Source organism: Rhipicephalus microplus, chromosome 7 (assembly GCF_043290135.1).
Source record: "Rhipicephalus microplus isolate Deutch F79 chromosome 7, USDA_Rmic, whole genome shotgun sequence".
Lineage (NCBI taxonomy): Eukaryota > Metazoa > Arthropoda > Arachnida > Ixodida > Ixodidae > Rhipicephalus > Rhipicephalus microplus.
Genome location: NC_134706.1, coordinates 68,575,633 through 68,602,212, shown reverse-complemented (window position 1 = coordinate 68,602,212; position 26,580 = coordinate 68,575,633). Strand labels below are relative to the sequence as shown.

Below are 26,580 nucleotides of genomic sequence, written 5' to 3'. Positions count from 1 at the left end.
GACCTAGTCAGGTGATCACTCAACCTTTAGACGTGTCCCCAAAGGCAATTGTGACAGTTTTGCCTTGAATAAATCAAGCCTAACAGATGCACATCTTTGCTTATTACATTTTTATTTCACCGGCAGGCTCCCATGTCTAACAAGTGATGCTACTAGTCTCTACAAGAGCTGAATTTCATTACTTCAGCGGATCCTGCCTTAGTGCTCAGTGAGGATTACCCGCACGATAGGATGTGGCCACACAAGGTGGAGCCTATGCAGATCACTGATTAATTCACTATCAACACTGTCTTGAGTCGTCCTCTGCAATTTTTTTTTTGAGCTGGTAAAGATGAAGTAAGGCCATCTTGTCTCACTTGACATTCTTAAACGTTGAAGCCTGACTGCATTTATCCAGAAAGACCAAAACTTCACTCACTCTAGCCAGCTAATGTAACGTCAGACATGAACGTACTGAAAACACTCATTATACTTTCACGGGGCAAAGAATATCAAAATAGTACACTAGAGAGAAATCTGGCACTGGTGTGTATGGGAGTCTCGAACACATGGTGGTGCAGCCATGCATGAAATAGACGGGTAGTATGAGAGCGCACTTGGCTGAGCCTGGTTATTTTGGCTGCATGTGGCTCCGTGTAATCTGCAGCCACTTTGTCACGAGATGACGTTCCCAATGTTTAGCAGTCCAATTTCACTACCTTCACCTTCTTTTTTTCTTTAGTTTTGCCAATCCTGATCAGCTCGCAAAGTTTACAGCAAGCGATCCTTTTATCCGAAACAAAGCCTAAAAGCAATAAACAGCCGCACATGCATTTGAAGCTGCAAGCACGAAGTCTAGGCAAATCCACGTGATATCCATTATTCCCAGGGTGGCTAAATGATCATAGTGCCACAGTTTTCTCGAGTAAATATTTTGGAAAACCATGCTCTTGGGCACATTTACATCAGGTAATAAGTGACGTGCGTGAAGGTTCAAAGTGCGCACCATTACAAGAGTTGGAAACAGACGACAACAGAGGTGGCACGAGCGCTGGGCTGGAAACAAAAGAAGTAAAACAAAAAAGAAACCAATAGAAACAGGCCACGGTAGGCACGAGGACTTGCATGTCAAGTCGTGGCGTCTAGTTGAGGAACACTTGCAAATCGGGACCAGTTGTCCATATACGATTTTTTTTTCGACTCATGGGCGCCACCATCTTGGACTGATAAGCGTTTGTTTTGTAGTATATTTCATGTCACAATATGGAATGATCATAAAACGTTTAATGTGCCGGCAAAGCGATTATATGCATGTGAGTTCACCGTAGCACTGTTTATTTATTTGATACGAATACTAGGCTGCAATGTTATCAGTCCAAGATGGTGGCACTTGGAAAATGGTGTATAGCACACCAGATTGCAAGTGCCCGACGGCAAGCGTGGCAACAGCACGAGACGTGGATGCAATGTTCACTCACGGCGAAGGGCTTCTGGGTGACCTTCGCTGCTGCCTCGCCCAGCTTGGTGGCCTGGCTCTCGCTGTACGGCAGCCGGGGACCAAGACCCAGCATGTGCGCGAACACGCCGAGGGCAGTGCACTCTTTGAAGTTGCGCACGCCCACGCCTTCCACGACCACCGCCGCGTCCACGTACTCGCCGGGCGATTCCAGCCGAGTTTCACCTGCACACACGCACAACGTCATGCACTGAAATCCACATTCGTAGTTCTAAACTGGGCGACTTTTGTTCATGTGTGCTAACCTGAGCAGCTAATGCATTATGGACAGTGAATGGTGCACACTAACAAAAAGAGCATGGGGGCACCATTCTGCGATGGAACAATGACCATCTTGCTAACTTGCATCCGTAATGAAAAAATTGTGTAAAAGAAAAAAAAATTGCAGCATATCCACGGTGACGAGTGGGGGCAAAGCGTCTATCCGTCCATGTGTTTGTTCGTCTGTGCATGCGTCCATGCGTCTGATTGCCTTCGAGAATACAGACGGCGCGCGGTAACACCGACAAGATGCGAGCCAAAGAAGCCGAGCGCAAGAGTCTTCAACGCGCCCGCTGCTCGGCTTCGTCCACGCCCCACCAACGATCCGCCACGTACGTCGACTATCCAGGAGACAGAGAGGCTCTCGTTCTCCGCGTACCCAGGCACAGCCCGTGCAGCAGCCAATCGGAGAGTAGCAATACAGCACCATCTAGAATATCCTCACCAACTACAGCTTGTATGTACTTCTATGAGACAGCGCCGTCTATTATACTGTTCGTGAGATACTGCCTTCTGTTCTCTCTCGTCTCTTCTCTCAGTTATGTGTGACGCATGACAAGGTTAGACTAATACCCCTGTCACACGGGCACCCGCGAACACCATTTAACTCCCTCGTCCGTACGACAAGGGAGATGGGGTCCGTGTCACACGGCCACCCTTACGCAAACAAAGGTAAACGGAGCATTTCGCAAAGGGCGTTCGACGATCTCCCTTTGCAGCGGAACGAGGTACTCTCGTTCCCAGTATCTGCAGGCAAGGAAAAATTTCGTGTACTAAATCGCCACAGTGAGTACAATAATACGTTTTGGCAGTGTTAAACATTGTATTGTTGCAGTACTCATTCATAACGTCTTTGTTTACATACATACACGCTCGCCGGAGTGGAGCTACTCTCCACACCAATGCCTTCCAGACCGTGCCTCGAGAGTCGGGCCGGGCACCGCTATTAAAAAAATATTTCATCCGTGCGTGCAGTTGTCGTCGCCCTGTTTGCGCTTGCTCGTGATAGGAATGACAGGCAGCGCTGCGTCATCGTCAGCTGCTTCGACGGCTGCAGGAATGATTATAGAACCCGACCTAATTCAAGGGACACTTGGAGTGCGCTCCCGATAAAAGAAAACACAAGACCTTTTGTACATATTGTAGCCCGTGTCTTATCGGGTCCCGCTCCGCTGCCCTCTCCGCTCGACCGCTCACTCGTAAACCCGCCCAGCTAAAACTCTCTAAATAACAACTAGTCGTCGAGCACAGCGCAATTGTAAACAAACATAGCATTGGGCACAAGGTGGCCAGCATCGCTACCAACATCAATACATTTAGCGAATACATTTTCATTTGAAATAATTTTAATGTTTTGTTCGCTTCAGATCTACTAAATATTGTGGTTTTATAAAAACGACATAACAAAAGTTCCCAAAAATAGCAACTAGAGATGAAATAATGATACTTCTCCGAAAATCAAACAACATCGGCTGAGCCCTCTCGCGGCAACCATTATAACCTTGTCATTGCCGCGTCACACTTCCACAACTCCATCTCTGTCGAACTCCCTGGGGCAGCTCTAATAAACAGTTTAGTTGCGAGAAAGCGCTTGTCCTCTCTTCCTTTCTGTTTATTTGTGCACTTGAAGTGACAGTTATACCATGCATATCAAACTAGCCCAACTTTCGATTCTGTCCCTGGGGCAGATTTATGTTGACAGAGTTGACGGTGGTGGCCGTGTGACAGGGGTATAAGAGGAGCTTTGCCCCTAAAAGACGCCTCCACAAAGAGGAGTACGGGTAAAAGCACAGTTGTCTTTGTAACCTTCTCTGTGTTTCCTTTGACAAAACTTTTTTTTGTCCTCGTAACATAACCGTGCTTAGGGTTCCCCTTTCAAGAAGGGGAGGGAGGCAAGGGCTCATTTCAGTGTGCCCCCCTCTCGACTAAGTCAATGTACAGAGCAGACCTTTCAAGTGACTAGGGAAAGCAGCCACGTATTCAATTAATAGGAAAAATAAGTGCATTCTATCGATTCTCTTGCTTGGCGTGTGCTGCCAAGCTTCGGGAATTTTTTCATGCGTTGATGTGTCTCCGTTGTGCGTTTCATTTTTTTTTTTTAAGTCTTTCTTGGGGACCTTTGACACCAAAATTTTGATCAGTCTTTCCGTCTGTCTGTACATTTGTCTGCTTGTCCGCGGTAACGATACCCCAAATGGCACTAAACGATACCTCAAACGGCCAACCCCATCCGCAGCGCCCACCAATATTGCTCAAGTTTCAGTATTCATACTTGTGCGATTGTCAATTAAAAAGCAATTGATGTGCATATCTGAGGTATATAACAACACGTCGATGTTTTCTATGTGTGTCTTTATACTAGAGAAGGCACACACAACGTAGCGTTTATCATGCTGCACTCACAGTGCAACGCGGTGTTCAAAAAGGCACGTGTTTCCAACGCTATGCTAAGACGACACGGCAGTGGCACCTGCCTGTCGCTTTATGTTCTACACCTTATCGTTTCCGAGACAGGTGCGCATCTTTCTCTGAGAGTTCGCACGCCTTCCTTCGTTTTCAAAGATGGCGCTCGTGTCTAATGTGCCTCGATTCGCTCGTTTGCCTTTGCTGCACGGATCAAGACTCTCTAACGCAGCGCTTCCAGAATACAATTCACTGATTTTCTCGCGCAGAACATCAAATAAATGTTTTGTTCACTCTCCCACATGCAAGACTATTGTCTTTCGACGACATTTGCAGTGAAACATGCAGATATGGGGCCAATTTTTATTTTTTTTCCCTTTCGAACACGCAAGATGCAGTTGTTTTCGCTTGCACATTGCAATGCGTGCACGCCGTCTGGCTCTTTTAGGTTTCGTCCTTTGCGTGGTTATCGCTTCGTGGCCCTGCAAAGGTGATGGCTGTTTGCTTTTTTTATCTCTCAAACGGTGACCGCTTGTTACCTCCTCATTCATTGCTCCCAGAGGTGTGATTACATCTGTGTCCACGTGACCCTAAATTACACAAACGGTGCCACCATGGTTGCATTACCTGTTTTGGAGACTTGGAAAAACTAACTTTGTCTCATCGGGGTAAGGTAAGGTGTTATCATGGCAATTTCACTCGTTTTGCTTTCTGGACGGCCGCACGACGATACGGTCTTTCCCCCACGCTCACTCACACAGTTCACTGGCGCTATGGAAGCGCGTGGCGGACACTTCATAGAGAAGTTGCCGCCCGCCGATGCTAAGGCAAGCATGATCAAGAGAAGCTTTTAAAAGTTTGTGACAACACCACTCACCCACGGAGACATTGCTAAGAAATGTGCGACATGTGTTCAGTGCAACAAACCTCTCCGTGTGAAGCGACGCTTCAAAGACTCACACACGTTTCTATTTTGAGAAAGAACATTTTCTACATAGAAAATACTCTGGTGGGTTTTTTTTTTTTTGCAATTCTGTGAGCAATGTTTATTGCAACGCATAATATATATATATATATATATATATATATATATATATATATATATATATAACTTATAAGTGAAATTATTTAGGATCTTTGTCAATGTTACCACGAATAAACCATGTTTATGTAACAACAAAAGTTATTTTTTTGCGACTTCACGGTCACGCAAAAGCATTTTTTTTTTTCTTAAATAAGATCATCAGAAGAATTCACTTTAGCAACAAAAATATTGCACATTTTCAGACTGCATTTGGCAAAAAATTCAACCCTCAAAGGGTTAAAATACATTTAATTTGGTTTTAAAGTAAGTGCGACTCCAGCACCGTGTGACATTGCCATGACTAAGACAGAGGCCCCTGGTGACGTTCCACAAAAAATCTAGTATCGCTGACGTCCCAGAACATTCACAGGGCGCACACAAAACGACGACTGGCACGGGGCAAAGGCCTCGCCACTCTTGCTAAGTTGTCGGGCCGCCCTTAAGGCGGCTTCGGCTGCTTGCGCCACGAATACTACTTTCTCCAAGGGGGACACACTCAACTGTTCAAAACACCCACATCATTTCAATTATCGTACATGGGTGTCCCGATTTGAAAACTGCACGTTCGTCAACGAAGCTTGAGAGCAGATTGTCTCGGGCACTCCTCTGCTGTGGGACACTAGTTTCTTGAGATTGTAGGTGAGTGTTTAGAAGTTTCACTAGAAATGGTCCTAATTAATGATGCTAGCATTAATTACACAATACGATAGAGCATTCACGATTCCATTTCAGCATTGCCAGGCACCAAGACTACAAATTACAGTAAAAATGTTACAAACGACAATTTTGCTGTCAAGGGTCCTTTAAGGTGCTCACCGGCAGGGCAGAAAGCGGCTACTGCGCAATTCAACTCGGCCAATAAGAGTCATCCAGCTCTTTTCTTCGCTTTCGGCAGTCTGACACTCTGCTCCTGCTCTGCCTTTCTCAGCCATGCGGAAAAGAAAGACGCCCAGGAGCATGTCAATTAGACAATGGGCACTTCACCCGCTGAGCTACAGGACAAATGGGGCGACTGCATTCTGCAATCCATGCGGGACAAACGACAATAACGATGACTATGCTCAACTGTTAAAGCATCTGTGCCATCATAAACAAAAACATTTTTGTTTGTTTTTTGCCTGTTGTAGAATACAGGACACGCATGCCTTCATTTGAAATTATTTGCATTCCTGTAAAAATCTATTGTGCCCGTATATTTGCAATGTTAGATGCCTAAAACGTCATTTTCTGCCTGCCTATTCTTCGTGCCTAGAATGAGTTTTTTTTTTCTTTTTTTTTTTGAGCATGTGAAATAGGTGACAATTACTGTTGTGTGACCATGACACCCCAAATAAGTTTTTTTTTTGTTTTTAGGGCGTATAAGAAATGTTCTTACGCACTTTGGGAGCATTGTGAGTGTCTTAGCAAGGTGCTCTGGCACTCTAAAAGCTATTGAACGCTTTGAGGGGTTCTGCAAAAAATAATTTTCAATTATCTTTTGCGTTCTCATTTACCGTGCACTTAGTTCTCGGTAAACTGAAGTCATTAGAATGCATTTGCTAACCACTAATCGTAATTCCATTGCTGACCATTAATAGCAACTTCAATGGCAGTGGCATTGTGTGTTTCAACGCAATGCGATAACCTCTTCAGAAGTGAATTGCGATGCTCCATCTACAAGCGTGTCAGATTCCTGTAGCGTAATTTTTAGGTACTCAATAGTAGAATGAAGTAATGCATTGCTTTTAAGTGAGTTTCAGCTATTGATTGTAATTAGCACGTCACAAAATATTTAATTGTTATGCAGTTGGTCATGTTCCGTATTGAAATAAAAAGAATGAATTCATAGGCTCCCAATGTGTGCTCAATTAGTTTTTGGTTATACACACTCAAACCTCATTATAACAAACTTGCACCTAACACAAAAATAACTTCGTTATATCCAAACGTTTATTATAAATGTATGTCTTTAACACTATGTCTATAGCAAGACTATTCTTCGTTTACTTTGTTATATCAAAGTTTCAGTGTATTCACTTCAAGACAAAAAAAAACAATAATGCTTTTTATGTTGGTTCTCGAATGTTGTCTTTTATGTTGGTTCTCAGAACATTGCGATGCCTTCACCGAAGTGATCGGGTACAGTCACATGCAGCACACACTGAGGTTAAGTCGTGATGATTGATTGATTTGTGGGGTTTAACGTCCCAAAACCACCATTTGATTATGAGAGACGCCGTAGTGGAGGGCTCCGGAAATTTCAACCACCTGGGGTTCTTTAACGTGCACCCAAATCTAATTACACGGGCCTACAACATTTCCGCCTCCATCAAAAATGCAGCCGCCGCAGCCGGGAATCGAACCCGCGACCTGCGGGTCAGCACCCGAGTACCTTAGCCACTAGACCACCGCGGCGGGGCAGATTAAGTCGTGACATACTATGTGCAAGGTTCAATTGATACAATGAGCCAAGTACTATTTTCTTCTTTTTTGGCCACAAGTTGACACAAGGAGCATAAGCAAGTTGCATACACAAACGTTGACGCTGGAGGGTAAGTAGCCACTCACGGGGACTGCAGCTAAATTAGTTGTGCAAGCTGCCTAAGTTGGCAGCACTCCCGATGCTTTCTCCAAACTGTCTGCAAACGCACCTGAGCCAAACTTGCTCGGCAGGAAGTCGGCACCGGGATGGGTGGGCAGCTCAACGCCCTTGATCGCATCCGACAACCGCTGGCATTCCGCACCGACCACGGAGATGACGGCACGTGGTGCACTCACGTGCTTCTTGAAGAAGTGGGCCAGCTGCACGAAATTGTGAGTTGTCAAGTGCAGACTGTGCGCGTCAACAGATTTCCGTTTTGTTTGAGAAAACGTTCAATTTTTTTTTAATACGTAGCTTAGTGCTGCCTAAGTACACGCAGTAAAGGGAGTCAACATTTAACTTTAACCACACCTGAGTTTACGGGCGTCATAGCGCTGCCTCAATGCTGGATCGCTGTCATGACAAAAAATCGCACCCGTGACCTTGTATACCTCAGTAAGATGTCAGTGTGTGTTTTAAGAGCTGCCAAAGATGTGTGCATGCATTCAGTGCGCTAAATTCGTAGTAGAATCAATTAGACATATTTGGCGCATTAGGGTGCCAGCACAAAGCACAGTCTGCTCATCTGATGAAAGTGTTGACATCAGAGTTGGCGAAACTTTCAACTTGAAAATGATGAACTACTGCACTGGTGATATGTTGCTATCGCAGAAGGCCGCGTGACAGCCAATAAAAATTAAGAACTCTGCCACAGTAACAGGTTGTGTTATATATCAGTGATATATCGTACCCGTTCTTACATTTATGGTCCCAGACTTCCTATACTAAGTCTCCAATGTTTCTCAACAAGAGCTTGAGGAAGTTGCAGATCGAGAGCTGCAATGTCACCAATGTGGTTATCATCTGTCCCTTATTTAAGAAGCAACAAGTTTTGAATTGTGTGAAGTCTAGCTACGAATATCATGTACAACAGAACTGTGTCGGTGAGTAATGCTACGTGCAAGATACAAGCGGATGAGTGATAAATTTCTAACCAAAACAGACATTTTTGAGAATAAAGCTAAACAAAGTGTTATCTGATCGCCCTTGCTACTCAGGTTGGATGCTAGTAATGGATACCGCGAAACAGTGCAGTGCCTTGGCCCAACCTCGGACTGCCGGCGACAGGTGACATGTTGAGATTTGCATCACATGCATTGTCTGCAGAGGCACCCCTTGGCAGCTGTCGGTAAGAAAACCAAGCAGCTGATGGCTAATTTTAGCCAGGATTGCTTAGACAGTTAATGTGTACTGCTCAATGGTATCTATTAACTAATTTCACCACAGTTATCCTTTAACTCAGGGCAAGGTGAAACAGCGATGCTATATGAGAAGGGTACAGATCAAGTTTGAGGTCTATATCTTCAGAAATAATTTTTTGCCTTGTAGCACGTGTAATTTTCATGAGCAAGAACATAGGAACATGTTTGGTGCAATTCAAGCACAATTGAAAACGAAAGATTGGAGTGCGCAACAGTCAAGAAAAAAAAAAAACTTTTTCTTCTTTTTTTTTTTTCATCAAAAGCCTCAACTCTGCAAAAGTGTACATGTAAGACCGAAAGGAAACGCAATACCCCAGCAAAGTTATGTGGCTCTTGTATCACAAGCTCTCAAAGTTGGAACAAAATCAACCAAACAAAACATTTTTTTTACACCTCACCTACAAAGCACCCTAGCATCATAAAAATGTCCACAAGGCATCCAAGAAACCTCGCAAAAAGGGACAGACTTCAGCAGATTGCACGTGCAAAGGAAATGCGCTTAAAAAACTGCCGGCGCACTTAGAGATGCAGATCACCACTCACCTTTTCATTGTTGTAATGGCCAACGAGGAAGTCCTTGATGTACAGGGAATTGGCAAGGCCGCCTCGGAAGGCAGCGGCGTGCACCGCCTCCATGAGCACTGTGGAAGACAGTGCACACGAACCACCGTCACTTGGCAGAGTTCGCGACAGCGCAACCTGCCTTGACAGTTTTGGAGCAGGCATCCACAAACATTCACGAGTGAAATTCCAGCTTGAAACTGAGTCACTTGTCAATGTTCACCATACTACAACTTTTGTTCTGATGGGTTTAGAACATCCATTTTTTATTTATTTATTATTTTTGTTGCACTGTGCACAGTTCTGATTCCATACTATGATGATATGCTTATTTACTTTGTAACTCACTCAGTTTGGAAAAAATCTTGCTCCCCAAAAGGCACATGAAACATTTTCTATTATACAAACTACACATTATAATAAAAACCAGCTGCCTATTTGAAATCAGCACCCAATAAACTCACCAAGCTTTATCTATATTGATAAAGAAATGAAGAGAGAATTTTAAAAGCAGGGTAACAAGTTTTTGAAGCAGGCATCTACAGACGCAAACTACAAATGCAGCCTTTCCATGGTCAGCCCTCTCAGACGCCCTTTCCGTTCTGTCCTTAATTTTCCTTTCTTGATTGAACGCGTCTTTTTGTAGCTCATTAAGGGGGGAGGTGGGGATCGAAAGTGAAATTCTTTAGTTTTTGTCGTAGAGCAATGAAATTTGGCATGCTTACTGGAAACTGCGCTAAATGATAAATGACAAAGTTTCATTCAGCTATCTCCAGTAGTTCTGGCATTATAAATTTTTTTATCCATCAGTGTACTACCAAACTTGCCCAAAGCCTGGTGTGACAAAAAAACATGGTAGAAGCCTATAGTTGCTCTTATATTTTAGCCACTGGGATGGTTGATGTCGTGACATTCTGCAAATATTTTTATGACTCTGTTTTTATTTTACAGAGAACATTGTATACATGCTTGTAAATGTGGTCGTTATCATAATGTGAAATTAGCTTAGGAGTAAAAATACTGAGGTAGTAATTAACAAATATGAAAACGTCACGACATAGAAAATTCACTGAGGAACACAATGCAAAAAACCACATGAAAATCCGTCAAGCCATAGTCATGCAAGCATCGTGGCAAGCTGGACAGTCGGGTCAAAACACGTTTCTGAGAAAACTGGCGTTAAAGTTGAACAGTCAGTAAAGGTCCATCAAAATGCCCCGGGACTGTAATACTTTGTGTCTTTGCTTGCGAGGGTCTTCTTACGTCCTTTCTCTTTCATTTTTTCTGCACTGCGTGCTTTTCGTTTTCTTTGCTGGTCTTTTTCTTCAGCTCTTTGAAGGGCGAGGCTAGCAGGTTTGATGCCCACGGACTTGCACATTTCAGTGTAGGCTCGCAAATTCCCAAAATTGTAGCGTGCAACTGCTTCATGTACTGTTGTCTCCACTGCGAACAATGAAGCGTGTTGGTCCTTTGAAGTCAGTGACCAAATAACTGAATGCAAGCTTTCCGCCGCATTCTGAGTTTTGTTGCCTTTGCATCGCTCCAACAGTTGCGGGTCAGAGAGACGTTGGTATACAGGCAGCAGAGCCTCCGCTACACGTTTCGACAGGTTATACCTGTGAGGTGGTGCTGGCTCCATTTTGGCCTGTGCTGAACCAGCTATCAGGGCCAGGTGGGCAGAGCTCATGGTGAGGCTCGTCGTCGGTGGACTTGACGTGATAAAAAGTGGCCATCACGGCCCTTTGCATGTCAGGGACACTTGTGTGTTTTCGCAAGGCTAACCCGTAGTAGCTGGTCAGTTTTTTAATCAACTCCTGCGTCAGTCCACCTCTCCCACCCAATGGCTCCCCTTTCTTAGCTCTTGTCACCAGTGTGCGGAGAGCGGTGCCAATTCTCTTCTGCACATGGTTCACGCAGTCTTCTTTGGTCAGTGGTATGAAGCCGTACACCTCATCTTTGCACAGAGCAAGATAGGTTCGGCTGTCACCATCACATATAATGTTGGTGTAGCGGAGGCCATACCTGCTGACAGAGCGCCTGAAAAGTGTCAGAGCAGCCTCCACTTCCATCTGTCCGGAGCCAACATCAGTATTCTTCTGACATTGATGTTTCTCAGCCCAAGTGACGAAGTTGGGGTCGCTCTCTGCTGGTTGTTGACAACACCCAAGACAGAAGTTGGAAAGGACTGTGCAATCTAGCACAAGCCCCGTGTAAAACTCAATAATACATCCTACCCCAATGTGTGAGCTGTGGCCTCTTGTAAGCCACGTGCCGTCATACACAACTGTGATGTTGTTTGGGCTTGATGGCTGCATCTTACTGTACACGTCTTTTACCGCAAGCACAGCATCTGCAAAGATGTTTTGTGCAGCTTCCTCTGCTCCTGGTTTGAATGTTTTTTTAGGTGTTCCTGATAGGTTTTTTGATGAATGCCCCGATGAGAGACATTCATTGTAGCCCAGAAGTCATTCAGGGCAGTGGGCCCTTTTCCAATGGACTTGATTGCTTGCATGGCTCTTAGGTTGACTTCAAAAGCCCTTCCTTCGGATTTTCTACTGGATGACCAAGGTGAATGAATAGGGCCACAGGAAGCACACAAAAGTACCAGTTTTACTGCCAGGCCCAATTTTGTCCCATGCTGCACTGACAAAGTCTTCTTACAACATTTTGGGCAGAGTGCAGGTCCTATTAGGGAATTCATGGCAGAAACCTGAATTAGGGTGAACTCATCCTCTTTTGTTGCCGATGTTTGCTCCGTTTGCTGCGCGAACACGAACTTCCGCTCCGTTGCCGACACCTCGCGAAGTGCATCGCAGACACTGCTGGCTTGCTTCTCGGCGCCTTCCGAGGACACGAAACGAGGTTCCAGGTGTATTTGAACGGTGCGCTTCCGCTGAGGCAAACGATCGCCGACATCCTGGACAGCTGGCACCACGTCGTCGTCCGCCGCCGCGAAAACGAAACTTTTCTCGCGTTCACACCGCACCGTGATGCCGCGGCTAGTTGATGGCCCCGGGTCTTCAGTGTCACTGCCAGGCGTCGATTCACCGTCACTTTGAACAGCCGGCACCGCATCGTCACCCGCCGCAGCGAAAACGAAACTTCTTTCGCATTCGGGCCGCACCGCAACGTCGCGGCTAGTTGACGGCCCCGGGTCATAGGCCTCACTACCGGCCGTCGACTCGCCATCATTCTGAAGAGCTGGCACGACGTCGTCATCCGCCGCCACGGAAACGAGACTTCTGTCGCACTCGAACCGCACCGCGATGTCGCGGCTAGTTGACGGCCCCGCGTCATAGGCCTCACTGCCGAGCATCGGCAGCGAGCAGGTGTCGGCTTCCGACGACACGTAGCTTGGTGGCAACGCGGTACTCGGTTCGTCTGATTCAATCGCTGCTGACTGCTTCGTTTTCCCAACAGGAGGCTTGCGTTTACGCTTCCCGTAAGCGTACTTCGTCCGGTACTTCGTCCTGCGCTTCCGGTCCACGCGACGATCCATTGCGGGCGCTAAGCCTCGCGCTAGAGAAGAGTTGGCGTATCGGCAACCGTATCGGCGTATCGGCAGGGGATTCGCAAACTATAGTGCGCCAGCGTGTGCGTAGCAGACGTGCGTGCGCGGAGCAGACGACCAGCGCAAGCAAGCGCGTCCCAGCAGCCACTCACAGAGCGCGCTCAGTACCACGTGACAGGAGCGACTAATGGGTGCGCGTCTAAGGCGTCGCGGATGCCTTCGCATTTTTTCTGTTTGTGCGTTTATCTTAGCTCGTAGAGTCGTGGTTTCACCGGGAGAAGTACGGCGGTGAAGCAAGCTTTCCAGTGACACCAAGCTTTCCGCGAGCGGCGGCGAAGGCGCGGAAGTATCGCGCTCGGAAATGGGCCATTTTCGCGCAGATTTCAGCCAGCTTTTTGCGATCCGCGGTCAGAAAAACATTTTTTAAGCTTACTTTGAGATCGTTTTCGGCGGAAATATTTTTAGATATGATAGAAATGGTGATGCAGAATCCAAATCTGCCCTTATCCAAAATTCGTTTTTTTGCGAGAATTTCGCGATTTGATCCCCGCGTCCCCCTTTAAGCATGTAGCAAATAGCCTAACAGAAAGTTTTATTAACGTAATCTCCAGATGAGGATTCCGAGTTGCAAAGAGATATGGCATGCAACACTGTTCATCCCCAATGGGGCAGTGGCCGAGGAAGGAGCGACTGACCGGCCTCTCGGTTCTGCCGAAACAGGGCCAGCTCCTTGTGGAGGTGGGGTGCCACATCGTCAACTTCCCAGTGCTTGAAGGCCGGCAGAAACGCTGCCTCGTGGACAAACTTGAGAGCCACATGACTGCGCAAACGTACGGAAAGAAATAAAAAGAAAAAGCAGGCTTGCTCACCACACTTCAAATGTGACACACCGTGACACATCGGCATTCTACCCAAGAATCCATAATGATGACAAATGCAAATCAACTCCACCTTTCAATAGAGTAGTGAAGAACGGAAAGATTGAATTGTGGGATTTTGTGTGACAAAACTACAACATGATTACGAAGCATGCCATTGTTGGAGACAACGAATTATATAATCTTGCGGTTCTCATGGCAGGTCGTAAAAATGTCTAGCTCTGAAAGCGGTGTGCGCAAGTCGGGAGATAGCAGTTCCCGCGACTCCGTTGCTTCTGCGGATGATGTTATCAATGCGTCGAATAGCAACGAATTCGAGGACGACAATCGTTACTTGGGCCCATTGGAAAAGTCGACTTTATGATTTTCCGTATAGATTGACTCCGATTATGGGTTGACCCCCGAACACTGGAGGGCGATTTTATGAAAAAGAAAAAACAACATACACCTATAATCGGAAACGTATGGTACGTACCCAGACCATCGTTAATGAAGCATTTACTACATCTTAGTTACAACCCACTAGCCAAGATTCCTCCCGGAGTTTACCAGCAATCTCTCACTATGCAATTTCGTTTCTTTGCTAGAAGATGAGACAAACGAGTGAGCACAGCTTGAAAAGGGCACGAAAACCCTCTGAACGAGAGAACAGCAATGCAGTAAATCACGTACGGCACGTATGGACAGCTACGAATGCATGCGTACACCTGGAAATATGCACAGCTAACACGCATAACATAGAGCACTAAATGAATGCGCTCAAGGTTGTACTATGCAACGCTGGTGCTTGATTTCATTAGAATAATTAAGATGTGCATTAACCACTAAAGGAACATAATGTAGAAAAGGGTGGCAATCGAGCACCACTGTGCTGGTCTAGTGGCTAAGGTACTCGGCTGCTGACCCGCAGGTCGCGGGATCGAATCTTGGCTGCGGCGGCTGCATTTCCGATGGAGGCGGAAATGTTGCAGGCCCGAGTACTCAGATTTCGGTGCACGTTGAAGTATCCCAGGTGGTCAAAATTTCCGGAGCCCTCCACTACGGTGTCTCTCATAATCATATCGTGGTTTTGGGACGTTAAACACCAGAAATCAATCGATCAGGGTGTCAATTGAACGATATTTCACTACTGAATTTTCATTTCTTTTTTTTTTTTTATCTCTCTCTTTCATTAACACTCAACCACAGGAGCATTTCTTTGGCTCACTGCAAAGAAAGATATGTAAAAAAAATATTAAAGGGCTTAATTGCTAGAGAAGACATTTTTTTTTCAACTTGTAGGAGTAGGACATCAGCACTTACGCATCGTCACGGTTGCACTCCAACAGGTAGATGATGTGCTCTCGTGTGCTGCACGCCCTGTTGGGAAAGGATGAACAAGTTTTTAGGCCTCCAAAGGATCTAGTAACTGAAATAACTTTCTTGAACTGGCTACATTTATTCTAGTTTCCTGCTGCTGCAGACAAGAGAAGAATGGTCGTCTAAAGAAAAATTTCAGTGAGTCATCTAAAAGCAGGGTTTTGTGTGTTCCAATAAATTAAAAAGAAAGCTATAAAGAGTCACTAGTAGAACTTTCGACGATTCAGGTTTATCTGTTAAACTCCAGATTGCAACGGCCAATATGACCACGTTTCGTTCGTTATGAAAAGAGCATGTTCAGAACGATCGTTCATACATCAGCCAGTTTGGCCGGTATACACTTTACCTCATGTCAACAGTATCTCGTAGAAGGCACCCATCACGCATTTACAAAGGACTTGTCGCACATAAAACAAGAGACCACGTAGCAAAAGACTCCCAGGAGTTCAAGCCATCTTGATGTATGGTCCCCCAGCAGCACATGGCATGGCAGAGAATATCAAATGCAGTTGAACCTCTTATAAGAGGCATGTCCTGGACAGCCGTTCTTGTTTTTTGTTTTTTTTCCATATGGAATGTCTCTTATAAGCAGGGTACCACGCATGCATTTTCTTAACCCACATTTTACTGCAGGCACTTTGGTGTCTCTTACACCCATTTGACTCTTACATCAGTGTCTCTTACAAAGGGGTTCGCCTGAACACAGACCTTGTGAAGCATACCCGTCTATAAATCCAAATTTCAGAAAATTAGAGATTTACACAAAATAAACTCTTATAAACACCAAATGCTACCAAAAAATGAGCAACAAAAACAAACTCCAAAAACGCAGAACCTTATTTATAAGCTGTCATGGCCAGAGTGCCCGGCCAGCTACATCGTTTAAAGCAAGCACTTTTACGACAGAATCAACCAACACAGGATTTACATGTGGAGATGGGATGTTCGGTGAAGAGCTTTTGGAAAGCACTTTGAGAATCATGATTATGCGATCGGTTCTGAAAGTGCCCTTGCCACAGACAATGAGACAAACCTGGGGAAAAAGGCTTCTGGTTGAGTCGCCATTAGGCCTGCGCAAATAATGAATTTTAGGTTCGAAGGGAATTCAAAGTTAATAGTGATTTTGGTAGAATAATTTCAAATGGTATATATGACATTTATAGAAAAATGGGCATATTTATCATGACCCCTAACTAACCTGCAGAATATTTTTTGAAGATTGAAACAAGACGTCTATGCAAATTCCTTCTTTTCTGTTGTTCAAAAGAAGCCTAAACAAATTTGATTAGTAGCGGGATTTGACTTTCGGTAGGGTCCAAGTGATTACCTGTAAAATACGTGACATCTTAAAATTTATTATACTTGGAGCATACAACCTGTCATAACAAGCTTTTATGCTTGAGAAATTGATTAATCAGTTTGAGGGTAATAAGCTCATTTAAAGGCGCCCTGCAATAATTTTTCAAGTAGCCATGGAATGGATTCACTAAAGAAGCTTATTGCCTTACAAATTCACCACCACAAAAATTTTTAGAATCCACCCAGTACAAGCAGAGTTGCAAAAATTAGTCACACACTGCAATTGCATTCTCTCTTCTTGTCCCGATGAAAGCACTGGAAGCTAAGCAGGGAGAGATATAGAAAATAGAAGAAAATAGGTCACACGCGCCTTGTAACTTTGAGCACATTTTCTCTCTCTATTTCTTCCTTCGAACATGCAACTTTTCAGTGAAATCATACGTGTGGACAAGTGGCGGCCTTCGTGGCGGCCTTCGTGGCGGCTCCAATAACGACAGAGCGTGCCGTGCTAGAATCAGCCAATGGCCGATACAGTGGCTGTGACGAGTGATTTTTGAGCTTGTGGCGCCAATTTAGGAGAGAAGCGAGCAATTTTTTAGCCGACTTAGAATTTATTGTGGATTGCAAGCCACGTGCTGCGCTGTAATATTTGGCTTGAGTGTTTTCAGTAGCCTCAACCACCAAGCAGTAGCGTTTTCTGACCATACTCGAAAAGTGTTGCAGGGCCCCTTTAAAATTGAAGTGGGGCTTTGCGGCAGAGCGGATTTTCTCTGGATAGGTGCTCTGACCGTTTAGCACCCCCACACTGCGGTGAAACCATCTTTACAAGTGGTTAGACACGGTTTAATATACATTTATTCGTTCATTGTGATTACTTCGAAATTTCCAATAATTTAAATTCGAATCGAAGTGAATTCGAGTACTCTATTATCATTATAATATTCAAAGCATTCGAATATTCGCACAAGCCTAGTCGCAATAGGTTCCGAACAACTCCCAACAACATTAAGGGACCCTCAAACAATTTTGACGATTTTGTACAAATACATTGGGCTGGTAGACCAAGTGGTGAGGGTCATTTACAGACTGATTTCAGCCCTTTGTGTAAACTGTGTGATTTATTACAATGCTTTAAAGCTGCGAATCACTGCATGTCGCTGCAACTCAGCCAAACACGTTTTCAACCACGCAATCACAGTAAGACATGCTCTGGCAGCGCGATGTCACCCCGGCTGCTGATCTGACAGGCCGTGGAATGGTGGAAGCAAAATGGGCTGGTAGGGTGGCGGCACCAGTCGGAGCAGGTATCATCCACTCCGTGATCATCCCTGTTGCCAGACGGCGTACGTGATGGCAGGTGCACTGTCTAATAGCCTCCGAGATAGCGCGCTACCTGCTGGCCTATAATCTCGAAGGTCTAGACTGAGTGAAGCTTAAGTTGTTGAGTGCGCTCATGAGAGCTCCGCGATCACTAGTGATGCCAGCGTGCCTAAAGAGTTGAGCAGGCAAGGCAGAGGCGAGAAGGAGGCTATGATATAATTGTCCCTAGTGGCTTTGGTACACGGTGTGTCGCTAAATTTGTGGTGCGATCGATTTGGTGATGCTCTAGCCTAAAACGCTAACAAAACCTCAAAAAACGGCTTCAGGGTACCTTTAACTGCACATTGCAAGCATTGCCTACTGCAAGGGTGCACGATGCTCACGAGGTCATGAAGAGAAGCAATCAAGTTGATGAGAAATAACGATGCTGCTTCCACGACCAATGCACTCAAGCATTGGGGGAAGGATTAATAGGGTCATAAAACATTGGGTCTCAAAAACTGGGGCTCGTGTCAGTTCTGTGTGGAATTATTTCACCTAACCAGGCACATTGCAGTCAAAGGTGTTTACATTTAAGCCTTTGTTCTTCCACTTTGCCATTTACTACGCCATGAACGTCAATTCAAGCACAACACAATGAGTGGGGTGACATCTACGTGTGACCATGGCTGCTGGGCATACACAGATGTCACTCTACTCATGAAAGGGCTAATAGGTCCTGCCCAGGGATGCCTACCCGTGTATTAGCTACGCGATATTCTGTGACACAGACATGTAGGTTACACCTTACTGTACTGGATCTCCATCTGCCAACCACGAAAACCCATGGGAAGCTAATAACTAACGCTGTTGATTTAATAACAATGGTATTAGCAATCAGACAGCAAGAGCTTTGCACGTTTGCTTATGTACCCTTCTTGAAAAGCAACGTGCACTTGACGAGTTCAATTACCTCACCCTAATCTTGCAACTGAAGCCCAACAAGTGCAAAGAACGCTGCACTTACGTCAGGTTGGCACCGACGTACTCAATGTTCTTGGTGACGGCAAACTTGGAGTGGCTTTTGGTGGCCTGCAGAAAGCCGAGACAAGGTGTAAAATATGTGGCTAACTAAACAACAGGCGTGCGCTCGAGAAATAAGACGGACATTTATTAGCGTCCGCATGAGCCCAGGACGTAAAAATTGGTCGTTCAACCAATTTTGTTCTACCAAGAAAAACAACAATTCAGCTATTCGGCATGCATTCGTGCGTGATTCTCAATTACAGAAAAGTTAATTGCAGAGTTTCACATGCCAGAATAACAACGTGATTATGAGGCACGGAGCAGTGGAGGCTGGATGGATGGTGAAACTTTATTTACAGCCCCAAGAAACGTGACTAGTGCGCCATGGAAGGACTTCGGAATAATTTGAACCACCTGCAGCCGTTTAGCGCGCACCTTAGTAGAATTACACAGTTGTTCTTTGCACTTTGCGCCGGTTTGAAACGTGGCCACTGCGGCCGGGAATTAATTCAGCCTTCTCGGGCTTATGAGCACACTTATGAGCACCATGGCTGAACAGCTAAGCTACCACGAAAGGCAAATGTGCTCTTTTCAGGCCTGCTGCGAGGCAATGTTGCTTTACAATTTGACTGTGAATCGCGTAGTAGTTATGGGACTACAGTAGAATCTCGATAATACAAATTCGAAGGGGGCACACAAAATATTTGTATCATACTGAATTCGTATGATTCGTATGAACCAAAAACAAGTTAAAGCTGACCACGAAGATGAACAAGAACATTATTGGGGTCAACTAATTCTTGAAAAAAAATGTCCATGACGTTCTTTTGAACTTTTCTGCTTTCACCGCCTTTCAATGAAGTGCCATGATTTCCTCACTCATGTTGCTGGCACTTAAAGGGCGTTCACAATTGGCATCACAGGGATGAAAAACGGCAAAAGTTGTTGGAAGTTCACTCGCTTCGCCGCTTAAGCGACCAGAAAAACGTGGCGCGATGTTGACACAGAAAAAAATGAGTCTCGGAATATTCACACAGGAGAATTTAAGCGAAAACGCCAGAGCGGCTGCAAAACCCCCTACGGGTCTGTCGAAAATGTTCACATTCATTCTTCCCCTCGTATATATGCCACCGCCTTCGCCGCTTCAGAATTCATTCCATTTGGCCTGTATCCTGAGCAATAAAATTCATACCGAGTTCTAGTTATGCATGCAAGTTTACAGCTATACAAATGTCGCTTTGGGAGATACACAAGCAGAAACAACATGAGCGGACGCACCGGCAGCGGCAACGACTGATTCAGCCCGCAATGCAAAAGCAAAGCACATTAGGGCATGTAGACTCGTTGCTGCTGCACCTTCTACTTCCAGTGTCCGCAGCGATCGCAATCCAAACCAGGCTCTCGATGAACGCATCCTTGCCAAGGCCGCGAGCTTTGCTGAGCTGCACAGGTAGTTCACGATAGCACCGACGCGAGCCACTACCGATGCCTTTGCCACCATCTTGAATTTGCAGCTCGTTGTTTACATCACATGGTTTGAAAGCTCGTGCAGCCTGTGTGGCGTTCTGTGGTCTAGGCAAAGCCGTGAAGCAAAAAGGCAACCTGCTATCGCGTGGCAGAAAAATTGGTTACCAACAGATTTTTTCGTATCGGCCTTGCTGCGTGGTTTTCCGGCCACTTAGGCAGCGAAGCGAGGGGAATTCCGCAAGTTTTGCCGCATTGCCTCCCTTCAAGGCCAAGTGTGAACAGGCCTTCCTACCACGGACAAGCCGTGTTGTGCTGTTCACATGCAGCGGTCAATCGCGTGTTCGTATCAACCGCGCCAGCTGAAAAAACCGTTAGTATAACGCCGAATCATAGCGCATTTCATAAAATGTAGTCCATCCGAACCTTAAAATTCGTATCATCATGAAATTTGCATCAGCCGTAATCGTATCATCGAGATTCCACTGCATGCATACTAGATATTACTTTAAAGGAACTTGACCTCGTCGTCAACTTTGACTAAGCTGATTCAAAATTTTGATATTTAGAAACGAAAACTGAAGTCAGCAGACTGAAGGAAGGAAATTCAGGATGCAGGGCTTTGAACGTTTTACAATAATGGCCAAAAATTGGCAAGACTGAAAAACGAAACTTAGGCATATAAACTTAAAAACTTATAGCTGCAAAAAAAAAAAAAAATATCCATGCTACATCTTGTGCTACTGTTGTCCTTGCGTAGGTTTTGGCGTAGTTTCAAATTCTGCAAGCTCAATGCTGATCCACTACCATGAAGACTGACAAAGTGCGTAGCATAGACAATCCTGCAATCCCTTAGCAATCACGCGCTTGCCGAGGCAGTGGCACCTTCCCTTGCACAGGGTGGTTCTAATTTAAATACTTCATAATACTTTTTTGCTATATTTAGGTGAATTATTGCAATTAAATCTTTGTTATTAGGGTAGTTTATCAAATTTTAGACCAGGTAGGTTTATCGTTCACTTTTTTTAGGATAGTTAGCCTTGTTATAGGGCTGTATTTGACCACTGCGCGACCAGACCATTGTGTGACCATGCGACGCGAGACAGCAGATGGGCAACAAGCTGGGCCTCTAAAGGGCTACGCACTTGACAAAAAAAACAATAAGTAGTTAAGCGATAAGTATTGCAGCTGTAGCTACAGTATCCTTAACATTTCAATGAAATGCCTTTCAAATGGTGTATATATATTGCCAACATGAAAAAAAAAAAGCTTTGTGAAACAAACTAACCAAGGTTGCTGCATTGCGCAGGGTGTGGGTGATGCCAAGGTTGCTGCCATCTTCATACCTGGCGCCAGCCTTGACCACAATAGCGAGCCGCGTGACTGGCGAGTAGTTTTCTAAGGCGGTCACTGTCAGGCCGCTGGGCAATGTGGACGTCTGCAATGCCACAGGCACAAGAACAGCTGTTATTCTGCTGGCAAAAAAGAAAGCATGTGGCACAGCACCAAAAAATTTGGCAGCTTGCACTAGCTGCCAACCAACCTTATTATCAATGATCATTAGCAGTGTCTTAATTAGCAAGGCCATAACTTTCATATAATAAATGAAGAAATCCTTACTTACTTTCTTCGTAAATATTAAGATCTTAATTAAATTTATTTTAAGATAGCTTGCGTTTTTGGCTAGACTAAACAGGAAGACCGACTCGGAATCTGAGAGAGCATGTGCCAGCTGCTGATTAGTTATTCGACTCCCCATGGCGTAACAAAAAAATGAGCTCCATAATTACGTACAGTGTGTGATAGACATAAAGTAGGTAACAAAGTGATACTGTATTAGTTGTGAATAACATGGTCCAGCATATTTTGGGACATTCATTCCTTTGGATATGCAGTGTAACCATTCTTGATTAGCAAGTGTTATTAACTCTGAGCAGACACTGTCTCAATCCATGTCTCGTAGTGGTGGTTAAAGGTGCCATGACACGGTCACTCAACAATTTAAAGTATTTCAGGCAAAAGTAGCTACAGAAAATCCGTTGCACCTATACATACGTGACAAATGGACAGTAAATTTGTATAGTAGAGCAAAATAAGCTCTAGAAGTTACCAATTATAAACTGCACCCATTGCGGGCAACCATGATTCTGCCATGGTGAGTGTGACACATGGTGCATGGAGCAGAACCGCAGTCATCAACCCAAGTTTCAACCACTGGAGATTGCTCAATTTCAATACGAAGCTAAAGAAAGCCTTAAGAGCTAGATTAATCTAGCAGCTAATTACAGGATAAAATTGTTAGCCGGAATGCAGGCACTCACAGAGCAAGCAGCTTGTTACGTCGCGGCTCGCGAGTGCATCAATGCTGCCAGACCCTCAAGCTGCTGGCATGATTATAAAAATATTCAATTATAAATTAAGTGCTTAACAAAATGCCCTTAAGTATAGCCCACCCACATGTGATCGTAAATATTACACCCAGTAACACCGATTGTGAAAAAAAAAGTGGGTGTCGTGGCCCCTTTAACTGAAAATTCAATGCCATAGGTCTCATTTTTCTAGTTTCTTGGCTAATGAAGCTTCAACTTACGAAGAAAGTGATCGAAAATACTAGTTAATTTAGGAGTTGTTTTCATTTACTGAGCATATAATCGAACAAAGAAACTTCACGTGCAGCTGCTAGATTTTTTTAATGGAGCAGCTTAAGCTCGAGCCAAGTCCAGAGGTGTCCATAAACTCTCGGTGGGTATGCACCACAGGAATCGGGCAAGCCCCATTACAGAGAATAGTAGGTGCAAAGGAAAGAGAGAATAGTCGAGGAAAAAGGGGGAGCGAAGGAGTGATGGAGCGAGTGGGGAAGGAGGTTTGAGCCTAGGTTGGGAGACAGTAAAGCCTAGGAGAACAAGGAGTGCTCAGGCAAAGAGCCAGGACGGATTTCGATTTGATTGATATGTGCGGTTTAACGTCCCAAAACCACCATACGATTATGAGAGACAACGTAGTGAAGGGCTCCAGAAATTTTGACCACCTGTGATTCTTTAACGTGCATTCAATTGTGAGCACACCGGCCTACAGCATTTTCGCCATCGAAAATGCAGCCGCCGAAGCCAGGATTAGATTCCGTGACCTGCGGGACAGTGGCCGAATAGCTTAGCCACTGAACCACCGTGGCGGGCCGAGCCAGGCATGAGAAGAAAACACTGCTTGGGAAAGTGGAAAGGAGGAAGAGGAGGAGACATTATTAAGCTATCTTGATGCGGCAGGATTCAAAGTTGATTGCCCACAGTCAGAAGGTGGGCGTCATAACTGTTGGAGTTTAATGTCTCAGTACCACAGTATGGTTATGAGTAATGCTGTAGTGGAGGGCTCAGTAAATTTAAACCACCTGGCGTCCTTTACCATGCACTGAAGTGCAAGTACACGGGCCTCGAGCATTTTCGCCGCGGTGGTGGGGAATTAATCCTGCACTTCTCAGGTCAACAGATAAGCACCGTAACCACTAAACCACTGCAGTGGGTTGAAGCCAAGCATTGTAACCACTCAGCCATCCAGGCACAATAGCAGAACAAGCATTTATGGGAACCATGTGACCGTCCAGTCGCATATGCTCTCCCATATGTACGGGCAACAAGTTCGTTCTTGCAAGGAAGTGTGGGGCATACCTCAATGTCTTGCTTGGGCAGGCATTCCAACTTGCTCTGCGATACTTTTGGGGACGCTTGTGCGGCAAAGGCTCGGACCTACATGCAAACAGTCAAAACAAGTCTTCCAATCGGCAATTTTTTTACGATTCCAAGGCACGTGTACCCTTTTCCCAGCAGAAAAGTTGCACAACGCCTTTTAATCTCGGAGGTATTTGTTCTGGCGACACCAGTTGTGGCCGTCCCTACCAAAATTGCGGAAGGCGGCACAGGACAACAAGAAGGCAAATTTGAATAACAATTTTGAAGCAACTGCAACAAAATGTGAAGCATCACGGTCAGACTACACAAATATGGCTCACTTGAGATGGCAAACAAAAAGACGTGTCATTTTTGTGCACTATTACATGCACACAGGAGCGACTCACCAACCATGCGATTTTGATGCGACCATAATTTTCATTCGATTTGTCTGCTTTCAATGTTACTGGCTTATGGACTTGACCAGGACTGATGAACATTTATTTCACTGCATAGTAATTGTAATATTGGTTCACTAAAGCTACCTTATAACAGTCACTTATAGATTGTGCAATCCTAAACAGATGAGTAACCTTACTTTACAATATATAGCCAGGTGCCAGCTATGATGCTTGTGTTCTTGACCCTTTGTGCAATATCTACACAATTGTGTACATCACTCATTTTCCCTATTTGCATCAAGTAGAGGCTAAGAAAGAGCAAGGTATATTGTACTCCGGATTAACTGAAGCTCCTGCCTAGTAAATTTGCCTTCATTTAACCTCCTATTGCAGTGTAGTGATACGTATGATCACTTTTCTGAAGGCACTAACACGATCGACGAGTCGTGCGACGTGCCGCTTCCTGCGAGCCATGTGAAAAGAAGAAATTTTCTGTGCTCAAAATGAACATAACAGAAAATGAATTTGCACTATATTCCTAGCTTGAGATTTTATTCTGTTTATGCCAAAAGTAAACATCTATGACTTCAGGGTAAAGAGTTATTTAATTACAACTTAATTAAATTAGCATGAGTTGCTATAACACTCAAATTCAAGAATTATCTTATTATTCTTGTTGCAATAGAATATTCAGTGCCTTGAAGTAACGTTGAAGCGATATGGCACAATTAGAAATGGTTCTTCATAGGTGGCATCTGAAAGAATTCAGTATCATGTCCACGCATTGGCGAACTCGGCGTATGCGACATTCAGGATGCATCTAATGAAAGACTTGTTACCCATATCCTAATGAATGTAGCAAAATAAAATATATCTCTTGATCTTCAGTTTTCTTTTTGAGAAAAAGACATTCGTCAGTTTCTCACAAAAGTTAGGCAGCTTAGCTGATGTTATTTCGTGGAAAATGTTTGGCCAGATTTCTGTTGGCTATGACGATGTTTATTTATTTATTGTCTTTTTTTTTAGGCCCTAAGCTATTGGTTTTGTTAAGCACGCCATTACCTGATCCCTGCACTCACATAACACCCCACCCCCCCCCCCCTACCCGCACACACACACTATGACAGTGGCCGTACCATGGTGCATTTGACCATGCATCTGGAGTCGCCGACACAAGGTGGGAAGTGCCATCGATTTGTACAAAACGTTTCAGAAAAAAAAAAAAAAAAAAGAACACGCCCCTATCTCAACCTACGTCAGTTTAGCTAATTGAGCTTATGTTCTCAATAATATGCCTAAAGACACACTACCAGAGCAATTACATGCCGTGTGCAAGAAAACGACGTCCAAATTCGGACCGACGCGATTCGAGTGGGCCAATCGGCGCCACATGGCAGAAAACGAAACGAGAGCTGCATGTTGTGACAGATATCTGTTTCCCCCCCCCCCTTTTTTTTTATTCCTTACTTATTTTTGAGGAAAAGTGTTTTGTAGATAAGGTGTCAAGCGCACAACGGCCCAACTTTATCATGCTCAACAACGGCTGAACACAGCGAAGTACTGTTCAGGGCCCGTGTAAACGCGAGGGATGCAAACCGAAAGCCCATATCCGAGCAACAACGACGTGCCTGCCACTAAATCACCGAGTGCGAAGTTTGCAGGCAACAAACAGTGAACGTAATCGGTTATGAGCGGGGTGAAGGGCTTAAATGCCACAACATACTGTAAACTGGGGGCGAAAGCGGCGGCAGTACTACGAAATAACGCGACAGGGCAAGAAATGGCCCCCGCAGCACAGCCACGGTGGACACCCTGATCGATCAGGGCTCCCAGGAGAACCCGGAATGCGCGGAGTGTGCACTAAACGAAGCTTTCGAAGAAGATTGTGTCTTCGCTACGGTGAGCAATTAAGCACGATCACTGAGCGAACAGTCATGCCAGAGTTCGGCGGAAAGTGACCCCCAACATTAACCTTCAAGAGCATTGCCGGTCATGCCGGGCAACGAGGCGTGCAGCCTGTACGCCAGTGAGGGTGCAAACTCCACGTTGGTGGCC

At 45.0% G+C, this 26,580-nt stretch overlaps 1 protein-coding gene across 1 annotated transcript in view; it reads right to left on the bottom strand.

Moving 5' to 3' along the window:
• UQCR-C2 (Ubiquinol-cytochrome c reductase core protein 2) overlaps positions 1-26,580 on the bottom strand; it is a 36,124-nt gene that overhangs the window by 9,357 nt on the left and 187 nt on the right. The window contains exons 2-9 of the mRNA XM_037431375.2: positions 24,125-24,202; positions 21,751-21,900; positions 19,000-19,064; positions 15,318-15,374; positions 13,833-13,957; positions 9,609-9,706; positions 7,874-8,024; positions 1,458-1,660 (exon numbers count right to left, since the gene is read on the bottom strand). Of these exons, the coding sequence (XP_037287272.2) occupies positions 1,458-1,660; positions 7,874-8,024; positions 9,609-9,706; positions 13,833-13,957; positions 15,318-15,374; positions 19,000-19,064; positions 21,751-21,900; positions 24,125-24,202 (927 nt within the window). The remainder of the gene's footprint in view (positions 1-1,457; positions 1,661-7,873; positions 8,025-9,608; positions 9,707-13,832; positions 13,958-15,317; positions 15,375-18,999; positions 19,065-21,750; positions 21,901-24,124; positions 24,203-26,580) is intronic.